The following is a 13,186-nucleotide window of genomic DNA, read 5'->3' on the forward strand; positions in this document are numbered from 1 at the left end:
GGGGCTCTGGTATCAGGCTTTACCTGTGACAGGTGAGTTTGGCCAGTCACAGTCCTGTCGGGCGGTACCAGGTCGAGTAAAGCGCTAACGGGACGATCTATCCCAGGCACGATGCGTGAAGCAGCTCGGGAGGCTCCGATTCTGTCAAACCACAACTCGGCTATGATGATTTTAGACTGTGGCTCATGTGCAGTTGAACTTGGAGAGAAGGGGGAGTTTTCTAGCAGCCCCCCCTTTGTTTTTGCCGTTTGTAGATTTCTAGAAGTTGCAGTGGATCGAGTAAACGAGCTGACATAATGTCACCTGTTCTTGTGGGGTTGTCACTAGGTTTTCCGCTTTGGTCACTTGTAGCAGACCACATTGTGTTGTTGTCTCTTGACTGGCTGTTTTTTAACCAGTGGTTGCAGATGACTGGTTGAACTAATGCATGTCAGTCTGAGCTCTTTGTCTGAGTAAATACTGACTATCAAAGCTGTGCTTTTAGGGAGTGGGACGATGTTTCTTTCAGGAATCAAGCCACAGACTCCAGAAGTATAGCTACGTAACATCTTTTATACCATAAAACGTAGACCTGAGTGCTCTTTATGTTCACACCAGTTTGTGTTTTAAGACTAATGTTCTTATAGTTTTTTGCAACACTGTGAAAGTGAGGAAGTAAATGTTGGTGTAAAATCCAGAGTCTTTGTCCTTCTCCACTGTCTCAGGCCTTTGGTCAGTTTGATGCGGAGGGGGATGGAGTGGTGGACATAGAGAGCATGCTGATCGCTCTGAAGAACTCCAATGGAGCTAATCTACAGGGAGAGCTGAGTAATGTGATAAGACAGCTTCAGGCCTGCTCGCTTACCCCAGGTACGATTTGTTTACCCGGATAAACAAACTCGACCTTATTTGAATCGGTGCAGCCAGCGTGTGGCCAAAAAGTTAACCCGTTCGTTTTTCTTGTGTTTTCCTTTCCACAGGTTTTGTGGACATATTCTCCAAGACCAAAGACCGATTAGGAGCACACGCCTCTAAAATTCTAAAGTTCTTACACAGGAATCGTATTCCCAGCAGTGCCATCCCTTTCCCAATTTTAGAGGGCTACAACAGTATCTGCACCATGAGGTCCAGCGTGGTGCAGGACTTCTTGGAGTTCCTCTTGCAGAAGGAGAAAGGTGAGCATGAGAGTTGGCGAGTGCTTAAGGAATGTTTAGTCATTTAAGGTTAAATGCACATCCAGCAGCGCCACGCCTGCGGTGAGGCTGTCCTCATGTGAGGTTTTCCTTTCAGATTTGGATATTCAGTACAGAGCAGAGCTGGACCGTGACCCGGATGTAGACATGGTCAAGGTCGTCACTCAGTGCTACAGCACAATAGAAGCTTCGTCCAATGTTGCTGACATCTACAAGATGACAAACGGGGAAACGGCGTCTTTCTGGCAGTCTGACGGCAGCGCTCGCTCACACTGGATACGGTAAAATGCAGCTGAGTTTCTGATGTTTCTAAGCAAGTCTATTAACAGATCTAAGGTGGAAACTCGTCTCCTTTCTCCCTTCCCAGACTAAAAATGAAACCGGATGTTGTTTTGAGACGTTTGGCCATTGCCGTGGCTTCTAATGACCACAGCTATATGCCTCAGCTAGTGTCCGTCGCTGTGGGGAAGAACCGGCGTTCTTTGCAGGAGATCAGAGACATCCGCATCCCGAGCAACGTCACGGGCTACGTAGCTCTCTTGGAGAACGCCAACATCACACACCCCTGTGAGTCACCATACTTCTAGCGTCTCTCACTGATGCTTCTACACTGTCACCTGTCTGAACATAAAGCATGGTGTAAGCTTCATATGAGCTTTGTGGGGTCATACAGTTGTGCTTTCAAGTAGAGCAGGGCGATATGACCAAAAATATTTATCACGATATACATTTGAAAATTTGCGATAACGATATAACTGACGATATAATTGATGCAAGACAAAATACTTTACAACTCCACAACTTTATTAGTGCAAAAAAACCATCAATGTATTTTCACTTAAACAAGCAGCTGTTTTATGTGCATTAAAGTTATATAAATAATTAACAGTGCAAATGCAAATTCTTTGCTGACAGTTTAACCAAAAGGCATTTCCAGTGGAAACTGGCCGACATATCCTCAGCATAACCATGTATAATATCCACAAAACTTAAAAAGAGGTTATACACACACAATACGGTAACATTATGTCGAAGCACAGTACGTATCACTCCGCGAGGCTCCGCCTACGATAGCCGTAATGCTCCAACAATCCATCAAGCGGTGCGGCTTCGTAGCTTAGCAAAGTCGTACTGAAACATTTGACAGATTTTCGAGCGCCGTGCACATAAAATCGTCTCGAGGTCAGTAAACACAACCAGAGTTCATACATAAGGCACACGGGATTATAAGGGGCTCTGTCGACTTTCAGAAAAATCAAAGGATTGATTTTAAGTGCGCCGTATTTTCCAAACAACACGGTAATAACGACGGCCCGCTAGCATGCGCTACCAAAAATAGTGCTTTGTTGTGTATCTGACAGTAAAGCTAAACCAGTTCCACACCAGTGAAGCTGCAGCATTTTTACAAACCAGTTCTGGTTTCATTTAACGATCCGCTTTCGCTCTTCTCATTCTGCGTCGCCGCCATGTGCGTATGTAAACATAGGCACTGCGCATGCGCGTTTTACCCATATTCTATCGCGATATTTCATTTTCCTATCGTTGCCCAAAATTACACCGGTATTACCGTGAACGGTATGATATAGCCCAGACCTACTTTCAAGTGCCTCCTTATTGGGTCCACATGCAGGCTTCCACAAGCTGAAGATCGAGGGGATCCAGTCCAAGAGAGTCTGTTTTTCAGCTTACATGTATGCTCCACATGTGCTCCTTTTTAATAATGACCTGTTCACTACATATCCACACACACTTAAAAATCGTAGCTGTGCTTTGCATGTATTGAGGTCCCCATAGTTAAGTCATGTGTTTCACATGTGCCTCCCTAATCAATATTTATTCTACAGTATCTTCAGCTGTGCTCTTTTCTTTCCTGTGGGATGTATCTGATTTTTCCGTTAACCACACAAACTTGTCACTGAATCCCAGACATCCAAATCAACATTAAGCGGTGCCTGAGTGATGGATGCGACACACGGATTCACGGCTTGAAGACGCTGGGTTATCAGATCACCAAGAATAAAGAGATGTCTGTTTCGGATGCTTCAGCCGTCTGGTACCTGTCTCTCCTCACCTCTTTGGTCACTGCGTCCATGGAGACAAACCCTGCACTCGCCCAGACCGTCCTTCAGAGCACACAGTAAGATGCAGAGCTCACTGCGTGTGTTTATTGACATCACATTTGTAAGATTCCTACTGATGCCACTGGTTTCTTTTTTTGATTCACTTTTAGAAAAGCCTTACGTCACATGCCGCCATTGTCCCTCACACCGTCATCCACAGAGTTCCCCAGGTTCTTTTCTGCCAACATCTTGGAGGAGGTGGATGGATTTCTCCTCAGGATAGCAGAGTAAGGCATTGTGGCACCACACTGAGCTCACCGTGCTGACGTCATCTCAGTAGAAGCAGGTGGAAACAAAAATACTGGTTAACTGAGGCGGCGACACACTTTGTTCCATTTGGTGCTCTGCAAATCTAAGAGGCTTTTTCTACTCTTAGATATGTATGATGTCACTAAGATATGCCTAATCTGGTCATCCATGCACACTGCTCTGACTGTGTGCTTCAAGTCCCACAAAACAGCTTGTTTAAGGTGGAAACATCTGCTTGTGTAGAGTCACTTTAACTCTGAAAAGCCACAACCATTCATTCACTGTCAGGAAATTCACATTTTTTAACCTTCTGACAAATTTAAAACAATTTAATATCAGTTTGCATATATACAATTTTCAATGTGTCAAATTGTTGGTAGAACTACTTGATCCACTCGGGTTACAGGAAACACTTCTTAAGTTCAGCTGAGGTCAGGTGTGGCCTCGCGGTGTGTAAATAAAGCTCTGCAGTCAGTTTAAACAACAACAAAGCTGCTGGGCGTGTGAGCATGGCATTAGAGCTTATATACAAAATGAAAGTGTGCGCTGGCACGACAAGTTTGACTCATGGCAAAGTATTTGTTCTCCTGTGTGCAGCTGCTGTGTGAGTCCTGATGTAGAGCTGACCCTCCTGGCCTTCGCCCTGGCCAGAGGGAGTGTGGCAAAAGTCATCCAGGCCCTGTCCTGCATCAGTGATCATTTAGACACCAAGTACAAGGCCTCGCCACTCATCGTCTCCATGGCTTCGGTCCGGCTACGACTGCTGTATCGCAACGGTAACGTAAACGGCTCTTCTTCTCCTCTTCTTCACACGAGGACGTTGAAATCTGAGAAAGTGCCGTTTCTGAGGAGCAGCTGCATTAGTGGAAAACTGCTTCTTGTTTTACGAAGCTGTGCTGCAGTGTGCTGATCACTGCCTTCCCGTCCTCCAGTTAGTAACAAAGTTGCAACGTAATGGAACACGATCATGTGATTAAGTGTGCTGTGATTGGACGTTCTGGCTTATTACAGGGAAGCCGCTCCAGCTGCACTTACAGGCCTGTGATGTGAAGAGCAAAGATGAGAAATCAGGACCGGAGAACATGCTGACAGAGTACTCCACTGGAGATGGTACAGCTGAGATCAATAACGACTCTTCAGATTGAGTTCAACATCAACATGACGTAAAGTGTTGCTGGATACTTTGTCCTCTGCAGGTTTTCTCACAGAAGCCGGCCGTTTGAAAGCCAGCGTAATCCTCTCGACGGAGGACCAGAGCAACTTCCAGGTCACTCAGATAAAGATCAAAGTGAGACGGCCTATAATTTTACCATCACAGTGCAAAATACAACAACCTAGAGAGTAACGGAGGATTACGGTGCTGCAGGGCTAACACTGTGTTTGTGTGATAAGGTGCGGAAAGGAGCCATTGGACCGAAATGTGGTTTAGTGTTTGCGTATAAGGAGGACGACCCTTTCGATGCAGAGAAACACTTCAAAAGGTTTAAAAAGTATCACTCCTGGGACTACAAGGACTTCAAGGAGTTTGTACAAAGCAGGTAAGGAGTTGCAGCTATTTTTAACGATTTATTTGTTCCTGTATTTCAGTTTGAAATGCTCCTGTGATAAGAAGAACAGACTGACACTGTCTCACTAAAATGAACCGTCCAGTCCTAAAAGTGGGATCAACGTTAGTTATGCAGACCCTCAGCAGTCTGTGTGTGTGGGACCTCCTCAGTGGTTGATGCTGTGTATAGCTGACACAAGGCATATCTGCCATCATCGACTCTTCACTTACCACTGGAGCTGTTCCTGCTTCCCTCAAAATTGCCCCAATATTGAAAAAACTGGTCTAGATCCCAATAATTTAGAGAATTTTCGGCCTATTTCAATCTACCAGTGCTTTCAAAACTTCTTGAGAAAATAGTTGCCGCACAACTGCACTCACATTTAACTAATAATAATCTGTATGAACAGTTCCAGTCCCGCAGCACAGAAACGGCACAATAACCAATGATCTTATGGCAGCTGACTCCGGTTTACTCTCCATCCTTATTCTCCTCGATCTGAGCGCTGCTTTCAACACTATTTCTCACTCTGTACTTCTCAGTAGGCGAGCCTCCATCGGTCTCTCCCATCCTCCACTAGCCTGGTTTAAACCTGTCTGATCGCACTCAGTTCATTCAACTCAAATCCTTCACTTCTCAGCCCTCTGAGCACTGGCGTACCCCAGGGATCTGTCCTGGCCTCTTCTTTTCATTATCTACCTTCTACTGCTTGGACACATTTTCTGTAAATACAATATTCAGTTTCACTGTTATGCCGATGACACCCAGCTTTATCTGTCCACCAAACCTGACTCTGCTCTCCCCCATCCTCCCTCACCCTCTGCTGAACTAAATTCATGGTTCTCTTCTAGTTTTCTCAAACTCTACAGTAATAAATTCGAGCTCCTCTTGGTCGACTCTAAATCAACATTATCCAGAACCAACAGTTTCTCTGTTACTATCGATAACTCACCGGTCTTTGTTTCTTCCTCTGTGAGAAGTTTGGGTGTCATCCTCCACAGTACTCGATCTTTCAACTCACACATTAATAATATTACTCGGTCTGCATATTTTCAATTACGCAACATTAATCGTCTCCGTCCTTTTCTCCCCCCACATGCTGCCATTCGTGTCCACAGCCTTGTTACTTCCTGTATCGATTATTGTAACTCACTTCTTTTTGGTCTTACTCAAAAATCCACCAATAAGCTCCAACACGTCCAGAACTCTGCTGCTCGTATCATCACCAGGACCCCTTCTGTCCACCACATCACTCGTGTCCTGCAGCAGCTTCATTGGTCAAATATCACATCAATTTCAAAATACTCTTGTTCACATTTAAGGCTATTCATCATCTCCTCCATATCTCTCTGATCTGGTTCAGATCACCGCCCCATCTCAGTGTCTCAGATCTTCTTCTTCTCTCTCTGTCCCCTCTCCTCGTCTTGCCACCATGGGGAGCCGGGCTTTCAGCTGCTTCTCCTGATTTAAGAAATATCTCTTCCTTCTCTCTCTTTAAGTCCCAACTCAAAACTCACTTGTTCAAAACCGCTTATCCCACATAACCTCTTAACTCTGCTATTTTACATTTGTTTATGTCTTATGCTTTTATGTTGCTTTTATTATTCTGCTGTGTACAGCGTCCTTGAGTGTTCTGAAAGGTGCTTTCAAATAAAATGTATTATTATTATTATTATTATTATTATTGTTGTTATTATTATTATTATCATTATTACACCATGCTGTCACCTGACCTGCAGCGCCAGGACTCCAGCGCAGAGCGAAGACGAGCCGATTGGCTGGTTTGAGCTGGAGGATGACTGGAACGATGTGGAGATCAAGCTGCAGCAGTGTCGTGTTGCCAAGGTACACACTACATCAGTTACTGGTGAACGTTTAGTTAGTCTTTAATATTGTGTTGTATTGTCACGTCACACCACCTCTCATTCTTCCGGTCTTCACAGTTCCTGATGGTGAAGTTCCTGTGCACCAGGCAGGACAACGCCGAGCGCCTCGGTGTGCAGTCCCTCAGCTTCAGTGGCTACTTGTGCCCGGGGACGGAGCGGCTCGCAGACCTGGATGACCTCAGCCCGAAAGGAGAGAGCTGTGACAGTGATGCTGTTACCGGCCTTTGTCTGCTGAACAAGACGCTCTTCTTCATACAGCAGCTGACACGAGACATGGTACCTGCTTATTAGCCCCATTTTATCCCCAAAATTGGGAAATTACTGTGTGACAGCAGCCAAAACGTGAAAAATGACTTTCACTATATTAAAATGTAAGAGAAAAAAAGCATCACAAGATGAAATGGCTCCGAAGAGTTTAAAAAAGTTTTAGTTTAATAGTTTAATACAAAGAAAGAAGACTCGAGCTTAAATCTAAGATGAATGCAGGTATGAGGCGGTAAAGACTTCCTGAAACAGATTTTAAAGAGAGCGTCCTTCTGTGTGTCCTGTAAGCGGTACAGAGGGTGATCAGGATGATCAGCGCAGCCGCAGACGTGTTAGCTGATGGAGCCAAAGGTGTGCTGATTCAGCAGCAGCGATGAGTTACTGTGGCGAGGCCGCGTTCCCTCGGTGACGTTTCAGTCATAGCTAGTGCACGCCGCCATGCACCTTAAACGTCCTGAAACCAGACACGGTCACACTGTGGTTTGGAAACGTGTGAGCGTGGCAATAACTCCACTCACGATGCTCCCACTGGGCTCAATAACCTCAGTAAACTCCACTGGTGTGTTTTCCAAACACCTACATTTCCCACGAGGATCTGCTCCGTCACTAAACCTGTCACTTCCTGCTGGCTCCTCTGAGATTAGAGGCTCTGGGCAGCAGACCTGTGAGCACAGCTGGTGACGAGTCTCCGTTAGCAGGAGTTAGTAGAGCTGTAAAGACAAAGGCAGCTGCATTTGGTTGAATCATAACAGGCAAGAAAAATCAACTGAAAACTGCTGTGGGAGGCTGCCACTCAGCGTGGTGCAGGGACCGTAGGATGAACGCAGCAGTCACTGGGCCACATTAAGATATAGTTTGAATACTATTAAGACCGTTATTAATCTGGAAAGTGCTGAAGAGGAAACTCCTGCATTTAAGATGAAGAAACGCTGCAAGAAAGAGAAAAATGTAACATCCTGTATGAAGTCAGTAAACTAACCCGTCCTCACTCTGTTTACTGTCAACATGGGACAGTGCGCCCCCTTATGGTCGTTCAGAGTCATTGCAACATGTTTCCCATCTTTATGACTGATAGAGCTGCGTGTTTGTGTCTACAGGACGCCTCTCACTGCAAGCAGAAGTATCTGTTGGAGTTCGGCGGCCTCAGCCTGAGCCTCTTCTGGAACTTCTACAGCAAACTCAGGGAGATGTGAGTAAACTCTCTAGAATGATCATTACTGAGTCAGTCAGTGGGAGTCCATGCCTGCTGCAAGTTAGCATGTTTGTTTCTTCCAGTGAGGGCGAGGAGGTGACGAAGAGCAGAGTTCTCCTCCTCCAGCTGATGCAGAACTGCTTCCCCATGCTGCCCACCCCCCGGGAGTCCCGGGGCAAAGAGGAGAGCAAAGCACCAGATGAAGCTGGCGCAGCAGCTCGTCCATCCATGTGCAGCAGCAGAGATGATCTCAGTGACTCGATGAGGGCTGTGTGGGAGCTCTACACTCACCTCTGTCACAGTAAGGAGCCACAGAGAGAGGGAGCAGCTTTGTCAGCGTCAGACAAATCCAGCGTAGCAACCCTGTTTGTGGTTTCTGTTGTAGTTGTGGACAGTCCGGAGGGGGAGACGTCCGTGGAAAAGGCTTTGCACACAGAGGCGGTGAAGGCTGTTCTTCACGGAGCGGCTGTTTTCTTCCCTGATAAACACGTCAGGCGAGACAAACTCTTCCACATGATGGTGAGTTTGTGAATGTTATTAAGCAGCAGCAGCGTAACGATCCTCCTAATGTGTGTTTTTGTGTTTTTCCAGAAGAACATTACAGAGGAGGACCAGCCAGAGTCGGTGAAGGTTACCTTTGAATCCCTTTGTAATTACTTCAGGTAAGCGCTGTGCAAACACGTCATCACACGGTCCCGTCAACACGAGTCGGTGACGTCTGTGCTTTCTCTGCAGCGACCAGGATCCAAGTGGCCTCCTGCTGCTCCCTCCTAAAGGAGCTCCCGCAGACTTTGACATCAGCCCAATCCTCTCGGTCATGGAGACGCTGCTCCTGGTTGCCACCAGAGAGGTAAGCCCGCTCCTCACGGGTGGACATCGAACGTTTCTGTTGTCTTTCTAAAGTTCGTTTCTCCTCGTGTCCTCTGTCCTTCAGTGCGAGGTCATGATGGTGGATGAGAACAGCGGCGCCAGCAGATCGGTTCTGCTGTCGCTGTTCTGGGCTCTGCAGGGCAGTCTGCTCTCCTGGTGCTACCTGCAGCTCAAAGGAGGAGCGTCCACCGCCATTGCAATGGAGCTGGCCCGAGACATCCTGCTGAAATGTGAGGCGCTGATGACATGCGTGATTGTGTTCATCAGAGCGTGCAGAACAATGTGTGACTATGATGATTCCTTTTCAATAGATGTGGATCAGTTCTTGGAAAGTGTCAAGTCTATCCTTGGCTCACTGTTGGAGAGGTACACTGGAGCTCAGATCACTGAAAAGTTAGGCAGCTCTATCATAGCCACAGTCTTCAGACAACTGGTAATGCTCTCTTGTGTTGTGCACGTTAATTGGCTTCATAGACACGTCTGTAGTGTGTTGTGAATAACTGGTTTGGGTCCTGGCAGATGATCTTCCTCTTGGAGCTGTGCTCTTTGGACATCGCCCACAGCCTGCTGCTGAAAAGCTTCTCCTCGCTCGTGGAGCTGCTCAGAAGCCTGTCGAGTGACACCGGAGACATCTTCTCTAAGGTCAGTCCACTGTGACCGCTAGCATTTCTGTTGCCTCCATCGTAGCGGTGCGAATGAAGCCGATATCGTGTATTTGGGGAACGGAGGGTCCAGAAGGACCAGTCTAATTAGTGGTGAACAAGTATTTAAATGGTAAATGGTTCTTATATAGCGCATTTCTACTCTTCTGAGCGCTTTACACAACTTGTGCATTCACTAGAGGTGGGAATCTCCATACATCCCACGATACGATATTATTGCAATTTTTAAAAATATTTTGCGATATTCAGATTCTGTACATAAAGGTAAACTTTATCAATATTCATTTTCTCTAATATCAAAGTCTCACACTCAGTCTTTCTCTCATTTCAGTTTTATTGTTGACAAACTGAACGGTTTGTATTACAGTCTAGTCCAACTTAACTGAATCAACCATCTGGTACAATTATAGCTATTCTGAACTATGCAGTTTATGAAAACTATGCAGCCCCTTCAGCAACTGAAGAATCTGAAAGTAAATTAAAACAAAATATAATTTTACATTAGGCACGGTGGTTAGCACTGTCGCCGCACAGCAAGAAGGTCCTGAGTTCAATTCCACCATCAGGTCTTTCTGTGTGGAGTTTGCATGTTCTCCACATGTTTGCGTGGGTTCCCTCCGGGTACTCCGGCTTCCTCCCACCATCCAAAGACATGCAGCTTGTGGGGATAGGTTAATTGGATAATCCAAATTGTCACTAGGAATGAATGTGAGTGTGAATGGTTGTCTGTCCCTGTGTGTTGGCCCTGCGACAGACTGGCGACCTGTCAAGGGTGTACCCCGCCTCTCGCCCTATGACAGCTGGGATAGGCTCCAGCGCCCCCCACGACCCTGAAAAGGAGAAGCGGAAGCGAATGGATGGATGGATAATTTTACATTAAATAAAAAAGTTTTAAACTTAATTAAAATAAAACATGTCTTAAATTAAAATAAGTAAACTGTCATGTTTATTGCTGCCATAAACAAGTTAAACACATTTGGACAGTGAAGGAATGTCAGGATTCTTGCTCAGAAAAAGGATCAACATGCTCTGAAGTCAGAGCACAAAAACCTTTTTGTAACAAAGTATCGATTTCTGCTGTCCCTGTATCCATACATTATTAGCAAACAAAATATCACCATGCTACACAGTATCCATTTTTTCCCCACCCCTAGCATTCACCCATTCACACAAGCACATTTTTCCCAGGTGCTTTCTAACTGACATTCATACACATTCATACTCCGATGGATGCATCGGAGAGCAATTTAGGGTTAGTATCTATCCAAGGATATTTGGCATGCAGACTAGGGGAAGTCAGGAATCGAACCACCAACCTTCCGATCAGTAGATGACCTGCTGCACCGCCTGAGCTACAGCCACCCTCAAACCTCTTATTTAAAACCATAAGAAAGGCAAATCACGTGTTTTTGTGGGAAGAAAGCCAGTGTTTCTTTCTGGTACTTGACAAACATTCATCAAACTGCTTATCAGTCCAGTTACTTTTGACCTTCAGATAACGGAGGCTGTATAAACGTACTATGTCTAAAAACGTCTGTATTTCCTGTGACCAGTGATGAAAGTCTGCATTCAGCCTCATTTGGATGTGTCTGTGGTGTTCAGAGCTACACAAACAGTGCAGCAGTCCTCACACGTGTTGTAACCTGTCACTCTAAGGTGGATCAAGAGAACTGGCACCAACCCCAGCAGCCAGTGGTGCTGAGGACCTGGAACATGGAGTCCCCGCACAACTACGAGAACAGCCGCCACGAGACGAGCATCTTCGCCTGCCCCGGCACGACGTCGTTCGAGGTGGAGTTTGATGAACGCTGTGAAACGGAGAAGAGGTGACGTGTTTTTAAATGTTTATTTGTTTGTTTTTTAAACCCTTTGTGGGGGTTTTGTCCTGTTAACTGTGCTCACAACATCTGCAGATACGACTACTTAGAATTCACCGATTCCAGAGGGGGGAAGGTGCGCTACGACATGAAGGTCGGCACTGAGAAGTGGCCAAAGGTAGGCGAAGGAAGATCACAGGCCGGTCTTCAGATACGTCGCTGATATTTACGAATGTGTCCTTGTGCGTTTGCTCCTTTAGAAAGTGACCTTTGACACCGGTCCCCAGCTGCAGTTCCTCTTCCACTCTGACAGCAGCAACAACGAGTGGGGCTATAAGTTCACCGTGACAGCGCTGGGTTTACCCGACATCACCATTTCCTGGATGTCAGATCTGCAGCTGCTGGTGGCTCGTCTGATGGGTCGCCTCGCGTCCAGAACGCTGGCGTTGAAATCTCCGCACGGTGAGACTGTTTTCACGAGGCCTCAGTTTATCAGAGCAGGAAAGAAACCAGTTTGAGGCACTAGCGTTACTGTGGGTTTCTGTCTCCAGAGGTTCGCAGCGTAAAGGAGCTTCCATCAGGGAAAATGTCCCATGTTCAGTCTTCACCTTTATGGAAACCCATCCTGAGACATGGGCTGTGTGAAAAAAGGGAGGCGAGCCGAACAAGAACAGTCACAGAGCAGGTAAAAAACGCTCTGCTGCCTCGGTTACGTACAAGCACCGGATGTTGCTGCTGCATTAGTCGGTGACCTCGACTGGAAAACGCTCTGACGGTGTTTTTCTGTGTGGTAGGCGAGCGCGTGGACTCTGGATGAGCCGATGGGCTTCCTGGAGGACTTTGCTCGCTGGAACCCTTCACAGGAGCTAACGGACGCTAGAACAGAGCTGATGAGGACCCTCATGCAGGCCTGCAGGAAACAGACGATGAGGAACGAGATCGCCGCTGGGTCAAAGATAGACCAAGCTGTGAATGCCATTTGGGCAGCCATGGTGTACCACACGCCGGCCCTCAACCTCGCACTTCTCAGCTACGGTAACCAGCGCTCATACAGCTGTTTGTGTTTTTAATGAATCTCCTGATGATTTCCTCCCGTCTGTGTTTTTGTGCTAGTCGTTAGTCCGGACTGTAAATCCAGTCTGAGCGAGGAGTTTGTGCAGGTGTATGCGCTCGCAGACGGCATCAGGACGTGGATGGTGAGTGTGACACACACACACCTCGGCTGGCTTCGTGCTTTTCCTGTTTCTCACCTGTTGCTCTGCTCTGTTTCCTGTTAGCTGGAGATGAAGCAGAGATATCTGGTCGGCAAGATGAACAATCACGACGAGCGGGAAGGTGGTCCTGATGAGGTTACCATGGAGACGCTGGGTGAGTGCTTCTTCCTTTTTAATGCCACGTCTTTTTCCT

At 46.5% G+C, this 13,186-nt stretch overlaps 1 protein-coding gene across 4 annotated transcripts in view; it reads left to right on the forward strand.

The window, feature by feature from the left end:
• Window positions 1-13,186, forward strand: part of zzef1 (zinc finger, ZZ-type with EF hand domain 1) — a 35,075-nt gene that overhangs the window by 896 nt on the left and 20,993 nt on the right. For 3 of the 4 annotated variants that reach the window (XM_087847005.1, XM_087847007.1, XM_087847008.1), the window contains exons 2-28: window positions 705-849; window positions 960-1,154; window positions 1,270-1,453; window positions 1,540-1,739; window positions 3,099-3,309; window positions 3,403-3,519; window positions 4,139-4,317; window positions 4,553-4,651; window positions 4,738-4,829; window positions 4,934-5,079; window positions 6,828-6,933; window positions 7,032-7,250; window positions 8,336-8,427; window positions 8,514-8,731; window positions 8,816-8,949; window positions 9,022-9,092; window positions 9,166-9,280; window positions 9,365-9,530; window positions 9,612-9,733; window positions 9,820-9,942; window positions 11,619-11,788; window positions 11,876-11,957; window positions 12,040-12,241; window positions 12,331-12,464; window positions 12,574-12,814; window positions 12,893-12,975; window positions 13,057-13,147. In XM_087847005.1, the coding sequence (XP_087703131.1) occupies window positions 705-849; window positions 960-1,154; window positions 1,270-1,453; window positions 1,540-1,739; window positions 3,099-3,309; window positions 3,403-3,519; window positions 4,139-4,317; window positions 4,553-4,651; window positions 4,738-4,829; window positions 4,934-5,079; window positions 6,828-6,933; window positions 7,032-7,250; window positions 8,336-8,427; window positions 8,514-8,731; window positions 8,816-8,949; window positions 9,022-9,092; window positions 9,166-9,280; window positions 9,365-9,530; window positions 9,612-9,733; window positions 9,820-9,942; window positions 11,619-11,788; window positions 11,876-11,957; window positions 12,040-12,241; window positions 12,331-12,464; window positions 12,574-12,814; window positions 12,893-12,975; window positions 13,057-13,147 (3,937 nt within the window). The remainder of the gene's footprint in view (window positions 1-704; window positions 850-959; window positions 1,155-1,269; window positions 1,454-1,539; window positions 1,740-3,098; window positions 3,310-3,402; window positions 3,520-4,138; window positions 4,318-4,552; window positions 4,652-4,737; window positions 4,830-4,933; window positions 5,080-6,827; window positions 6,934-7,031; window positions 7,251-8,335; window positions 8,428-8,513; window positions 8,732-8,815; window positions 8,950-9,021; window positions 9,093-9,165; window positions 9,281-9,364; window positions 9,531-9,611; window positions 9,734-9,819; window positions 9,943-11,618; window positions 11,789-11,875; window positions 11,958-12,039; window positions 12,242-12,330; window positions 12,465-12,573; window positions 12,815-12,892; window positions 12,976-13,056; window positions 13,148-13,186) is intronic. The other variant, XM_087847006.1, reaches the window with a different exon arrangement.

This window comes from Neolamprologus brichardi, chromosome 10 (genome assembly GCF_056152115.1).
Source record: "Neolamprologus brichardi isolate AB-2024 chromosome 10, ASM5615211v1, whole genome shotgun sequence".
NCBI lineage: Eukaryota > Metazoa > Chordata > Actinopteri > Cichliformes > Cichlidae > Neolamprologus > Neolamprologus brichardi.